General features: G+C 29.8%; 1 protein-coding gene across 1 annotated transcript; it reads left to right on the top strand.

Moving 5' to 3' along the window:
* The first annotated feature begins 1,058 nt into the window (after positions 1–1,058).
* Positions 1,059–14,918, top strand: LOC134687691 (uncharacterized). Its single transcript, XM_063548150.1, has 4 exons — positions 1,059–1,078; positions 5,831–5,976; positions 9,397–9,474; positions 10,116–14,918. The coding sequence occupies exons 1-4, from the start codon at positions 1,059–1,061 to the stop codon at positions 10,655–10,657; spliced, it is 786 nt and encodes a 261-aa protein (XP_063404220.1). The 3' UTR covers positions 10,658–14,918.
* The last annotated feature ends 997 nt before the right edge of the window (positions 14,919–15,915 follow it).

Raw genomic sequence — 15,915 nt, 5'->3', positions numbered from 1 at the left:
CTACCATTTTAATAAATAACAAATAACTGTTCTTAGAATCGCGTGAGTAAATCGATAATACACCTTGAAAAAAATTGACAAGTTGTTGTTATTTACAGCTGCATAAGAGAGACAAAATATTTAAAAAAAAAGAAGATGTGGCAATATTGCCAATGAATCAACTCTTCATAAGAAATCAAATGACACAGAAATTAACAACTATAGGTCACAGTTCGAAAGACCATTAGTGCAAACCAACAAATCAGTACAAAACACGAAGGAAACTATTGTTTAAAATATGGTACACATATAGGTGTTAAGGCTTTCATGGACATCTACCGCGATTGCAATAACTGTCTTTTTCATATTCATGATGGCTTATAGATTTAAATACGAAGTGTTTACTATACAGCCTTAGAGCCGATGTTAAAGATGAAATCTTTTAATATTACTAGTATTCATTAATGTTACCATATTATAAACATCTGTTATGATTTATGCAATTTGAAACAGCTCGATAGACAGTTTGGATTTACCTACTATTTTATAAGATAGAATAACTTGTCCTCTTAGTGTTGTCCCTGTTCCTTCTTATCACAGATAGTAATTTTGGGCATGGAAGATCAAACCCAAAGATCATATTGAAATGAAACTTTTAAATATTTTCTCATTGTTCAAAACGTGTTACCTATTAATGTATTAGTTTTGATTGAATATGATTTCATTCGTTTAAGGTATACCATAACATCGAGATAAAAAGGAACGCTATTTTTTTCTTAAATAGAGACACTACATGCAGACAAAAATAACAATCAGTTTAACGCTATACTATTTCGAAAAGTATTTTGCATTTTCTAAACATAAATGACAGAGTACAATAAGCATCTCTAAGTATGTGTACAATATTTTGTCCAGTTTTTAATCAGCCCTATCTCACGTCTAGTTTCTTAATATTTATTTCTTGTTCATGTTATACATATATGACAAACAAGATGGAAAAATACATTTCTTACATGATTTATTTTAGGGGGCTTCATGGAAATCAAATAACCACAATTGATGGTAATTTATTCCAAAGTATGACATCACTTAAAGAACTGTAAGTAAATAGATTACAAAAACAACAACTCATTGTACTACAAAACTTATAATTCTATAATTTCAATTCCTTTTCTTCATATAACTTTAGAATTACATTTTGTGAACGTAATTACTGTTGTCATTCATTTATTGCAAACTTCCTCGATCTTTATTTATAAAAATCATAGAGTTCAATTTATATAATTGTAATCATTTTGTGGTAATTTATTTTTGAACGATGAATATTTTAAATATCACAGTTTTCAACAACATATGAAGTGATAACAAATTATTTTCAGGATTTTTGATTTGCAGTGCCCATCGGCTTCATATAAGATTTGTAATTTCAAATAATTATACGACGCAACTGGTTAATCGTTTGTTTGTAAGCGTAGCGCGTGTAAAGCGTATCAAATGATACAATAAATGTAAATTATAAAATATTTTTCTTTTGCAGTTTATTTTTAATACAACTTATTCCTACCATTTTAATAAATAAAAAATAACGATTCTGATAATCGCGTGAGTAAACTGATAATACACCTTGAAAAAATTTGATTTTTTACCATTGGATAGGTATCGTGTGTATACCTCCATCTAAAACAACAATAGGTAGTAGAATACACCTGCTATTGTATACAATTTGAGACTAATTATTCGACAGACGGATACCATTTTTAATCTGTGATGCAGAATCGAGTTTTATTATAGAAACGATTAGTTGAGATAGGAAATATTACTTCCAAAAAATGTTGTCTTATCGTTATTTTTAAAAGTTACACACGCCGTAATAAAAGGGTTGTCATAATGTATGGCTTGTTAGCTGTTGCGTTTAACCATACATTTTTATTTTAATATCATTTCATTTGAAATAACTTTTTGCGAATGAAACTTCAAATTCTATCTATTTCTAATCTAAAAGCATTTCAATGTTTTTTTTAATCATATCAGCATATGAAAAAAGTACAGACAAAATTTTACATAACATTTCATTGCATATAAGAATAATAATCATCACTGGAAGTGACACCAATCGTTGTTTAGCAACCTTCGAACGAACATCTAACCTGTAACTTAAACACATAAGTTGGTTGATCAATTAAAATCAATCAAAATCTGTAGAACCGGGTTGACTCCACCATTTTCTACATTTGAAAATGCCTGTACAAAGTCAGGAATATGACAGTTGTTGTCCATTCGTCTATAGAAAGATAGGACAGAAAATGTAAACCAAATTGATACAGTCACGTTAGAATGATCAACCAACTTATATGTGTTTGGTCTATATGCATATAAATTATGTTCTTGTTCATAGTTTCCGTGAACTTCTCAGACCAAGAAACAAATATTGACAATTTGATAGAGACTTTGTAGTGCGAAAGAATGAAATGATGTGTCTTTGTGCTCAAGACGATCATTTAATTTAAATTACGTTATAAACATTTTGAATTTTTTTGCGAAATGATTGTAAATCTATTTAATCGAATATAATTTTACTCGAAAAACTCGTCTGAAATATTGGATAGATTTTATGCAAACAAAACAACAACACCCCTTCAAAAAATTTCATGCACATTCATATGAATTGTTAATTCGTTACAACGTTGTAATTGGCTTGACCTTTCTGAAGAAAAAAAAAAGTTAAAACAAGACGTCATGCATTACCTGCCCAATAAATCAATAAACAATTATATTTTTGAATTAAAGAGGACCTATGAAAAACACGTTTTAATATAGAAGTTAACAAATATTTTCTATTTGATAAAATGTGTTCATGGACATTCATCTAAACAGTCATTTAAATGTTGTACCGGTGAAAAGACATTTTTTTCCTTTATTTAGGAATAGCTAGTGAAATTGTCATGAATTCAGAAATTAGGTATTTAATTATATACTTATTCTGATAGAACATATTGCTTTCGCAGAAATTCGAGATTTAGATTTATTTTTCTGGAATTGGAATGAGACCCCAAACTACTCCCTAGAAGTTATTATTTGAGAATTTAATCCTCCAAATTTGTGGTATTTTCTTTCTCTAATTTGCGCTGTTTGTCACGCTATATTTCGATTTTTACACAGGGGAAAATTCTTGAATTAAAAATTTCATTGACCTGAGAAAAAATGACATATTTCAGTTCATTACAATATGCTTTTTCTACAAGTCTTATTTTTTTTTCTGCATTTTATCTTTTTTTATCGATTCATTTACTTTCACCTATATATTAATTAATCTGGAAAAATATTATACTGTTTCTAAACATCATTTTACCATCGGATATTTAACAAAACATTGTTGAAAGGACCGATCGTATAGGCAACACGGTAATCAAAAGCGGGGTCAAAACACAATTTTAGGTCAATACCTTCATCTACAACAGAGAGACGTCTTGACGTTGAGTACTCTTTCCTTCGTTTCTTGGATCATTGCTCACCAGTATTTTGGATATCAGCTTTAAATTATATTTACATGGAATGCATGGTATAAGGAGATTAAATAGAAAATAACCATCTCGGATACTTTCGACATTACTGGGTACCTGATGAATGCATAATGTACAGTCCATTTTTTTTTATATCTCCTCTGATTGGTAGATAAATATATCTGTTCACCTCTGGGAAATTTCAAATTCCCTGACCATTTTAATTAGTTTACTTGACCATTCAACATCTTTAATTTATGCATTGTGATCATTTAAAAAGTCCTGTTTATTATTCAGGGGTTTAAGAGACAAACCTCTAGACTGCTTTAATTGTAAATTAGAAAAAAATTCTACAAAATCATACAAATATGGGAAATGCAGATTCTAGATGACTACTGTTAATAAACCATTCTTTCACCAACTGCAATATTTTGCTTGGATTAAAAAAAACATCAGTGTCTTGCACACAAAAAGCATATCCCATTTTGCTTATAATACTTCAAGTAGGATATTATAATCCGTTTGGCAAATAATCGCCAACCTGTTAAACTTTGATATAACAACACAACAATGAAAACAAAAACTGTACAAAAACAAGTAAGAATGCAAATATTTCAAAATCCCCGAAAATTTAAAAACAGAAATTATTTTGAAGGAGAATAACTGTAATTAATGCAACGCTATATCTCTTCGATAAACATGTACTTTGGGCTCTTTCCTTGTTACGTTCGTCTTTTTTTGTTTTATTTCAATTGAAATCAAACGAATTCCGAGTAAACATAAAACAGGTATCTGCAAATATCATATAAGAAAAAGCCTCTAATTGTGGGTTTTAGTCCGGAATTTTTATAAAATCGAAACCAACATCTGTGAAATAAAGCTCAACAACTGATTAACATTTATCAAAGTGTTCGTCAATATAGTCTGAATGATTTTGGCAAGCAATTATAGTCCAATATTACATCTCTCACTTGCCGTATTTGACACTAAAGATACGAATTTAAAAGATCATGAAACTGACCTTTGACTGTAATTAATTTAAAACTATTAATGTAATGCCACTGCGGGTACACATATCGTTCTCAATAAAAACTCCAATATAGTAGTAAGTATTTTGTTTTAACATAATTTTATTATCATCTATCTGTTAATGTTTAGAAAAGTATCGTATACAATTTTGAATAAATCTTAACGTTAAACTATTTCTTCCAAAACCTTTTAACTGCATAAGCCGTATTTCGCACAATTCTCAGAATATTTATTTACAAAACATAAAATTGCCATCATGTGTTAATTTTTTACTGTCCAAAAAGGAAATAGTGATTTCTGTATTAGATATGTTTGTATATATGCAATATTTCAAATATCTGTACTTCACATCTTGTTTCTTATTTTTAATATAAGCACATATGCTTGATTCTATGTATATGACTAATCTGATGCAAGAAATAATCTTTAAAATTTGTTTCAGATATCTTTCCGGAAACCATATCAAAACGATTCACGCGAATATATTTCGAAATTTGACGTCTCTTTTACTATTGTGAGTAACTTAATTCAACTAAAAAGCCACCATTTGTTGTTGATTAGTTGTATATCTGATTACATTGCAGATCCTGTGTCCATCTCATTTTGTTTACAATTGAAATAAGAAAATAAGGACCATAGCTTTATGTTTTTGGATTGATAAGCCTAATTTTGTTAATAGAAATGCTTCCCTGTATCTCCTTAACCCAAGATAGTAGATGAGAAGAGATGACAACACTATTTCATTCTGGTACCATACCTTTTAGAGAGTAAAAGCATTAAACATCTTGTGGTATACGTCTTCGATAAGATTTATACATTCCCAAGTCAAATGAAACGTAGAACTTTAGACTAATTCCATGTGACATTCATGTGTGTTGTTCTAATTCAAATGAATATAAAATAAATATCAACATGCGTCGATATATGGTAATCAAAAGCGGGGTCCATACTTACATCTACAACAGCTGTAGTAGAGAGACATTTTGACGTTGAGTACTCTTTCCTTCGTTTCTTGGATCATTGCTTACCGATACTTTATGTATCAGTTTAAAATTATGTTTACATGGTAAACATGGTATAAGGCGATTAATTAAACAAAAATCCATATCCGATACTTCCGACATTACTCGTTGACTGTTTGAATGCATAACGTACCGTCCGGGTTTTGTTTATCTCCTTTGATTTGTGGATACAAATATATGTTAACCTCCGGGAAAATTCAAATTCCCTAAACGTTTGAATGAGTTTACTTGGCAATTCAAATCGTTTAATTTATGCATCATGATCAATTAAAATTTCCTTTTTGTTATTCGTCTAAACAGGAGATTAGATAACAATCCTCTAGACTGCTTGAATTGCGAATTAGAAAAGATTAAGATTTTTCTACAAAATCATACAAATTTGGGAGATACAGGTGCTAGGTGTGACGGACAACTGCTAATACGCCATTCTTTCACCAACTGTAAAGGTATTATTATCTATTTTAAAACACATATTAAAAAAATCACTTTTTACAGAATGGCAATACATATATTTGCAGCATTCGACTTATGTTCCCGACATATAAAGCGCAAATGATACTTGTATATTTGCATATGTCAACGAGATACAAAACACAAAACAGTAAAATAAACATGTCATAACAATGTTCTTTTTATTCTATATAAAAAAAGACGTGCATGTAGTATGATGGTCAACGAGACAAAAACTGACATGTGTAAAAAGTTGTGCGTACTATTACGAGATCAACGTTGACATCAGGAATGACAATACAGGAGAATAAGCTATGACAGGCCCATTCATGTCAAAAAGTTAGATATTTCAAACATGACACTCAACTGGCTGATAATTGCAAAAGCAATAACTGAGAAATGCTACTATAAGCAACTATGAAATTAATAACGTAACATAGCTGAGAAAACACAAAGGATTTTAAATTATTAACCACTCAAATCATATAAGGAGCTGATATTGTTAAACTCCTAACTCTTATAAATAGATATGCTTAATAAACCTTCGTTTGCATATTTGGTTTTAATTTAAGGGACCGGACAATATTTATCAGGCTAGTGACACCGGTGCAAAGCATAGTAGGATAAATACATTGTCCATCCCTTTCAGACATAGGGTCACCACTTTTTTCTCCTTTTATGACCATAGGACATGAAGATTTATTCAAACCATTGTAAAAAATGAGAAAAATATTAACTAAATATCCAATTTGTATACAACTTTCAAAACACCCTATTAATTTAAAGGAAAGGGAATAATTTAAATTAAGGGACCATAACTCTTAGACTAGATAACATATTATCAATTATTGTCTAGATATCAGAGCATGTTTTTATTTCTAATATACAGTGTCACAGCTATCTATTTTAATTTTCAAGAATGATGCAAACCAATATATAAATGAGATGGCTGTATAGTTTAATGAAATTCCGAGTTGATATGAAAAAAGTTCTACAAATTTTAAAGGCGACTATCTCAACTTGGCCTAAACTAACCATTTCTGCTATATAAAATATTAAGTAAAGATGAGACCAAAAAGTGCTATTGAGATTACATGGAGTCAAAATATGGTCTTTTTGCAGTTTGTAGTGTAATAGGACACATACTTTTTTTCAGCATTCAATTCATAGGACATTGATTTTTTTCAGCCCAATTCAGTATAGGAGATTCACTATTTTTGTCGACATTAGAATTTGCACCGGCCCCACCTGCCTGATTAATATTGCACGGTCCCTAACAGCAAAATAACACACAAAATACATTTAAAAGGGTGAAAACGAACGATAGTCTATGCATACAACATTTAGCTTTGACTTTGGTACATGTTATATTGCTGTATAAAAAAGCGACCAGCAGTATAACACTTTTCAAAAGTCATAAATCGATCGAGAGAAAACAAATCCGAGCCACAAACTTAAACCGATGGAATCATTGTTTTTATATTCGGAAATACAATTCCATTGTTTTTATTTTCTTTTCAAAAGATTTCATCATTTAGCTCTTCAACTGTTTATGTTCTGTAACCTTTTGTTCTTTAAAATGTTCCTCTTTCAGATTTCGTTGTGAACATCAATCTAGAAAAGTGCTTTGGACGCAAGAATTTTATAACTTGTTTTTTTCATTTTTGAAATACAGAACGTTGGATCTGTAAATTGATTCACAAATCAAAGTAGTTCCCTGTAAAAATGTATTTAAAATAACGTCAATCGAATGCATAGTATTACAAACGTGAGTAACTCAACATATTGAAATTAAAACAAACGCGTATTTCTAACCTACCAAAATAGCTAGCTTGCTTTCCTCATGTTTATTGTCCTGAATGAACTATTCTATTTAGGTATGGGATATTTTACATTAAATACACTATTTGTTCTTTCTAATAAAGATATTTATTGTAAATTTATTCATTTTGCTTACAATCACAAAAAAATCATTGCTGGTAAATCCCACTTTCATAATGAAGAATAAATCATTGAAATTTCTATTCACTAAGCCATTTGTACTTTTTTTGAAAATAAATTGTTAAACAGTAATTCCAATTGAAGTAGATCCTTAATATTAAATGAAACTTAGCATCACTACTATTCCATTTCAGGAATCTTAATATAACATGAAAATATATCCCACGAGAAAACACTACGTCACACATAATTCATCTTGTAGAATTATTCACAAATAATTGGGCTATCCAAAAACATCCATTTCACAAACACTTTAATTCCATTTAGGAATCAAAAACTTAAAATACATTCCACATTAAAAACACCATGAAGCAAACATATATCTCCTTTTTTATAAACTAAATTCACTGATTGAAATCTCCATCTTGACTATTGACAAAAAGAAATGGCTTAAAATGTCCCATCCCTAAATAGAATAGTCTATTCTGGACATTGGTCATGATGCATGAGGAAAGCAAGCTAGATATCAGTTAAATTTTACCTTTTAGGAATAGTGAAGATTTTTTTACTGGGTAGTTAAATGACCATCTGTTGATGAGCTCTCACAATACCTATTGTACAATTTAAATGGACAAATTGTGTTGACATTTTTTTATTTTGGTCAGGCAATAGGTATTTAAATACCTCAAAGGTGATTGGATAATGACAGTAATATATGTATAACAGAAATTACCACCGCATCAAACCCAGATTCAACTCATACTAAAAACGAAGTAAAACACACAAAAAAAGGTTGTAAATATGTCATTAAAATTACTATCATTCACATATACACAACTCCGAACCATGTGACGAATTAGAAAAAAATTAGCAGATAGCATTTGATTATATTTCGTTTTTCTTGATATTTAGTTATTTCTATTCATCAGCTAATTTATTTTGAATGTAGATTGACTTGACTAAACATTTTTCTTTCTTTTTCATTCTTGAGTTGTTGTCAATGATTTTTATTTCTCTTGAACTTAAAGTTGTGTGTTTCGTATTTTGATTTTTTTATCTATTTAACAAAAAGATGTAGAAAACACAAAATTGTATTAAATGTATAATTAAAAATTAGACACAAATTCATAAAAAATCATATTAACATATAATTTTATTGATTGTGTCTCATATTTCTCGTATAGGTGTTCATCGGTAAATGTTTTGCAATTTTCTGTACCAAAATTCTTGCAAACTTTAATTGAATGATAAATATTTTATTTTATTTACATATTTTTCTATGTAGGTAGAAAGGCATACATCCTTTTTTTCAGGAGGACTTTCTACTGAAAATAACCTTAGCAATGTCAGGGGAGGACTATAACATATCTCCTTAACATGATGTTGTTTGGTGTCTCGTAAAAGATTTTTTTTCTCGTTTTGTGATTGATTTATTAATAGATGCTTGTTCGTTATCATCTCATTTTTTTTGTCAGAATCAGAGACGACACCAGATGGGGTTCAAACTTCCACTACTACGAACCATCAAAGAAGTACAGTTGACAGTACAACAGGTAAGGTCATATCACATGGTAAATCTCAATTAATAAAAGTGGAAATTATATACTCATTAAGAAAATTATAACACATCTTCAAACTAAACGTTTATGAAAATAGTATTATAACATAAATTGCAATCTTGGGGGAAAAACCATATATGATTGTGTTGATTGGTACAACTGGGGAATGGCTGTTAAACGGATGTCAAGCATATGTCCTTAAAACAAACACATACACATAAAGATGGGTTGCTCTGAAATGCTCGCTTCTGTTGAAACAAATAATTTGTCATTAGGCTATTGTGATCGTTATATTGATTTCATGTTCTATCAAGTATAAATGAATAAAAAGTAGAGCCTAAATGCTTGGCCAATTTCTGAAATGTTAACGATAATGTCGGTGCATAAGATAAAAACGATGTTAAGAAATTGATTGGTAAGAAAATAGCTTTCCTGGACTATTTAATACAAATTACGCAGATTATCAATCTATATTTTGTGATAAAAATATGTAATAAGAAATCTGATTGGATAGTGAACATGACTCTTTAGTTGATTATTTTAGATCGTCGACGCAATGACAATCATTGCAAACGGAGTCAGGTAAACTATTGATTTTAATAAGCTTATAACATAATATTTTTATTATGTTGTAGGCATAAAAGATACTGACGTTATCATCTATATATCGAGCGGAGCTGGCATATTTCTCGTTTTCATTTGCAGTATCGTTGGCTTTTGTGTAGGAAAAAAGTACCAGAGCGCAAATATAAATCAAAATTTAGGAAATAATCAACAGATACATTTGAATGCTCGTGCAAACGTAGACGATGCAGTTTCAACAAGCCAAAACATTCCAACTAGAAGGGGGAGAGATATGGAATATGAAGAAATAAATGAAATAGAGATGTCCGATTTTATTTTGTCACCATCCGGACAAGGAAGTACTACTGCTGATGAAAACTCAAATCATTCGTCAGAAAGGATACAGCTGCCTACAGAAGATTATCTGAATCCATATCAGTCGCTGCTGCCTTCACTACAGCGGCCAACACAGGAGGATTCAGATGACTCTGGGGAGAGCAGGCCTTACACAAACCTGTACGAACCTCTTCAACATAATAGACAGGACGAATCGTCATCGTATGCAAGATGTGCAAGTATAGTGTGTGAAGAAGTCGTTGATGAACCAATTTAAACAAATCGATTCAAAATTAAAGGAAAAGGGCAAACGGTATATGAACACTTTCGAAAATAACAACTTTGCAGTTACGATATTACCATTGAATAGTTTTTAAAAAGTTGAGCACACTTGTGCTGATATGAAATAAGTAGAGCATCTACGATACCCTTTTTGAAATTCTCCTTTAATCAGATAAAAGAAGATGTGGTATGAGTGCCAATGCGAAAACTCTCCATCCAAGTGACAATTTATAAAAGTAAACCATTATAGGTCAAAGTACGGTCTTCAACACGAAGCCTTGGCTCACATCAAACAGCGAGCTAAAAAGAGCGCCTAAAATTAGTTTATTAAAACCATTCAAACAGGAAAACCAACGGTCTAATCTATATAAAAAAAGAAACAGTTTAAAAATTATCAAGAAACATATGATATCACTTTGCCTTAGTTGAATTTGTCTATTATATTAGGATTACTATTGATGATATGTTTTTAATCATTTTTCTGTACTTATCCATTCATGGCTTTCAATGTTTTGATTTGAGTGTTGTTGCTCTTCAGACTTATTTATTGTATAAAAGTGATAAGTTTTTTTCGATCACTGGGTCGATACAACATGCATGTTGAACTATTGTTTCCCGAAGTTAGTTTGTCGATGCTCCCATTATTTATAATACATCTTTTTGTACATTCTCTGTATCTTAATGTATCAATCTTTAAGGAACTAGGGTTTCGACTCCCTTTTGCAAAGTTATCCTTAGATATATTGAACATAAAGTTATTAAAGTGTGTCGGTTTATAAACACCCTTGGCTGTAATGTTTTAAGAGTTTAGCGTATCTAACGCGTCTTAATCAAGTAAAGTTCAAAAGCCTAAAAAATGCCCGCATATATTTACTTCTATAACATTTTATATTATCTGTCTATTTTCTTATGTACAGTTTATTGCATAGAAATTGTTTGTTATTTTGTTTTATAGTTATAAATATAATAGAATACAATTCAGAAATGTGCAGATATACTTCATCAATTCTGTTTCTGTAATGTTTAAGAATTTACTTAGGTAATCTAAAGTAAAATCAAATAATCTAAGAATTCAAAATTGAAGCTTATAGATATAGGTAGATGTGGTGTGAGTGCCAAGCTGGAAAAGTGAAATTAAGGATCATAATGAGCTAAAAATATTGATAGGTCATGGAGCTCCTTTTCGAGATATTTGATTTATAAAATATTGCGGGAAAAGGCTGACTCAGACTTTTATATTATATATGCATTGGTATTACTTGGGTTCAAAATCAACAGAAAGAAAATCAAGAATCTGCTTAAATTTTGTCAAACGATCTTTTATGAGCTATTAATTCTTATGTTAAGTGATAAATATGTGTTATGCGGAAAAATATTTTACCCTGTGTCGTATGGAAAAACACTAAGAAGTCCTAACATTTGACACTTATTCCAAAACCTCACCTTTACATCCTTAATGTAGCAAAGGAGCAATTAAATAGCAAATAGCAAAATTTCAAAACAACAACCAACAGAAGTCTACCATAATCAAAGAAAATTTGAGATTAAACAACGTAAATCCACCAAATGACCTGGATAAGATTATTTGCTTCAAAATGATAAACAGTTATTGCTGTTTAATTGACTATCGTTATAATTGCTCCCATCATTATTCAATGCAAGACATATTTAACAATTTGATCACAGTAAGTGTATGTCTATATGTTGATGTTATTTTGAACATTTTATCATGGTCTTTTTACAACAAGTATCTATCAGCATATGTATACTTTTCCATTGTTGAGTACTACAAACATATAAGTTTTAAGAAAACTGCGTGCACTCATTAAGTGTATTTATAAAAAGATTATTCCCTCCATATAAACGAAAAGCACCAGACTTTATATTTAGTTTAACTGTTTATTATACAAGTGTGTCATTATAAAGATGTGCTTCCTTATACATTATCATACTGCATCTGTTTTACTCAACTATTGTATTCGTATTTATATTGTACTTTGTATATATACTTGTGTATTAGTTTTTTTGAAAAAATAAATGTATTTATCTATCTATCCATATACCTATCTTTTTAGTAGAACGTGATGGTTTTAATCGTCGTTCTTACTGAATTTGTAGATAACTATAGTACTTTTGAAGGAGGAAAAGAACTAATATTACTCGTTGAAGGAATATGTTCTATTTTTTTGTTCTCATCACTTGGCATTCGTAATCTTCCGTTAATTTTTACAAAATCTTCTTTTCTGAAACTTAAGGATCAAATTTAACAAAAGTTTGCCACAATCATCATAAGGGTATTCAGGTAAGGAAATGTCCGCCCTGAAATTGTAAGACAATTCAGACATCCCGTTGTTGGGTTGCTTTCCCTGAAATGTGTTCAGCAAAGTACGATCTTCAAATAATTTATTATGACCAATATTGTCGATTGACCCATTGAGAAGTTATTGCCCTTTGTAGTCATTTTTTGGTAAATGTTTGTAATCTTTTATAAAACTTATCTCAACTTAATACTCTGTGGCCTGGTTTTCGAAAGTATCTTATGACAAAGACATGTCTTACGATGGTATTAGGACTTGTCATAGTCGTAAGACATGTTTTCGAAAGTGTCCAAAGTTACAATTTGTCATAATTATGTCGTAAACTTAAAACCCCTCTCGACATGACTTATAATGGTCTAATGATTGTCAACTAAAATTTAAATGACTTTTCATGACTTTTTTTGCATAATTTCTGATTGATTGCAATAAAAATATTTGTTATGTTTCTCAGTTAGCTAAATAGTAGAAATTTTATTACTACGTGAATTAAAATTTGAATCTCCTGTGCTATATAATTTGGATTTTTTTTCTAACTTATGGTTTTGTACAATAGATATACATATTATTCCGTTCCTAGTATATTTAATAGTACTGTATTAACGTATGTTCACGGACATTTCGTTAAGCGTGTACTCGATGTACCGAATCTAAAAAGTATTCACAGTTAAATAACAATGAATGTATGATGATACACGAAAGCGAAGTTCAAGATTAATCACAATTTTATTACTACCTAAATTAAAACAAATTATCAACTTATATTTCAAGTCCTTTTTGTATAAGATGCCATGTTTATTATAATGATAAAAATCAAATATTCGTAATAATTGAGATGTTCATACTTTTCACTTTCCTTCTTATATTTGATACTTTTTAAACATTATTTAAAATAATAGAAAATAATGTTCACTTATGACAGTCATAAGAGCATCATAGCTATGACTCTCTTAAGACAGCTTTGATTTACATTCTATAACATATTATATGATAATCATAAGATGATCATAAAATATGTCCTAAGATATATCTTATGACATATCGTATGATACTTTCGAAAACCAGGCCCCTGGGCCATATAGAATTAAGTTAGTCACAATTTTCAATAAGGTTTCTTCATTAGACAAATGTATCTTGTGACCATGTCATCCAACTATAAAAGCTGCCATTGCTAAAAATAAAACATATTGGTTTACTATAGATGTCTAAGGGAAAATTGTAGAAGAAAAAAATATTTTCATATGTCAAAACTTGAAAACTAGTCTTAATAATGATAAGGGATCTTTAGTAACTATACTTAGAATCAAATAGGATGCTCTGCTATTGATTTAACAAATGGTCCAAAATAAATTAAACGTGGCCTCAATCATGATTAAGGTTTCTAATACTATTTGGTATGCTTATAAACCTTATTCTATGTGATTTCCAAAAAAAAAACCACTGTAGATACAGGTGAGCGACAGAGGCTCTTGAGAGCTTCTAATTGTATTTTTTGTATATTTTTCTACATATTTGTAAATATTTGTTTGTCGAATATCGTTAGATTTGATATACATATTAATTTTTGATAGTCTCTATGACATTTTGTACCTTTATTTTGCTCTTGCCAATGTAGAATTATGCGGATGTTTAAAGATATATACAATTAATTTAAATAAAATACGTATGTTTTGTATAAATTTACAAAACGTTATTGGGTGTCTTTACAGTAGGACAAACAATTCTAGTTGTCGTTCAATTAAAGAAAACAACAACAACAACACCTCATTTATGCCATTGAAACATTGACTCCAAGTAAAATAGCTGAATTTGAAAAGGTAGAAGCTTGAAGTTTAGGGATGTTCCCTGCTCTGTTTAGAAAAAACAAGCTTTAAAAAAAACTGTTATAAATTGATAGTGTATAAGGTTTAAGACCACCAAATCATAGTACGTTACATCCGGTTGCATTTTGCGTTTCTAAAGAATATTTTGGAAACTTGAGGATAAATGGTTCATAAAGCTTGCTTATAGGTTAAAAAAAAACGAAAACATTTGATTTTGTTAACTTCCAGTGATGTTTATTTTCCTATATGCAATGAAATGCTATGCGACAGTTTTATCTGTAATACTGGACAGGATCAAACGTTTCTTAAAGTTCTGCCAGAATTTTTTAAAAGTGCAATTTTCACAAAGACAAATAGGGGGAAATCACTACACATAAAAACTAAAAAATGCAACAACAAAAATGAAGGTCTGTGCTCTTGTATTAGATATATAAGCCACTTAAAATTTATCGAGAAATGATTCTCTTTAGATTTTTCATCCGTTTATATTTATTTCCTTTTTTTTCTTTTTAAATTTTTGAAAAAATAACAAGGATTTTCTGATTTTTCTAAAATGAAATAAAATTATGAAAAGACAAGTTATGGTTAGCATCATAGATAAAACCAGATAATTCCAAATAACTGAAAAAAAATTAAAACATAGTGTGAGCGAACATCCTTTATGTCATTTTCAAATTAATGTTACCCCCCCCCCCCCCTAATTTAAAAATGCCAGGGTAAACGAGGACCGTCATTCGGATGTTTTAGTACCATTTGTAGTTCCTTATCATGATATGCAGATGATTTTTTGGTTTTAGTACCATTTGTCTTTCTTTATTATTATACGCAGATTCTATTTGCGTTTTAAGTGTACATAATTATTGTCCCATTTTATAATTTTCTACATTTAAAAAATATTTTTAATGATACATGTATATATACAGAACTGAGTGTAAATATTTTTTTGTTTTTAAAGAAAATTAAAATAAATAAGACATTTTAAACTGTAGGTTACGTATTTTTTACGCTACTTCAGTAATTGATAACATGCTATTTACTAAAGAGAGAGTGAGAGGGTGCCATGGAGGCATTTAAAAGTCTCAAGGCCAATTAAAACTGACAATACCATGGCTAAA

Source organism: Mytilus trossulus, chromosome 10 (assembly GCF_036588685.1).
Source record: "Mytilus trossulus isolate FHL-02 chromosome 10, PNRI_Mtr1.1.1.hap1, whole genome shotgun sequence".
In the NCBI taxonomy this organism is placed as follows: Eukaryota; Metazoa; Mollusca; class Bivalvia; order Mytilida; family Mytilidae; genus Mytilus; species Mytilus trossulus.
The sequence above is the reverse complement of the archived record's forward strand: the minus strand, read 5'-3'. Positions and strand labels throughout refer to the sequence as shown.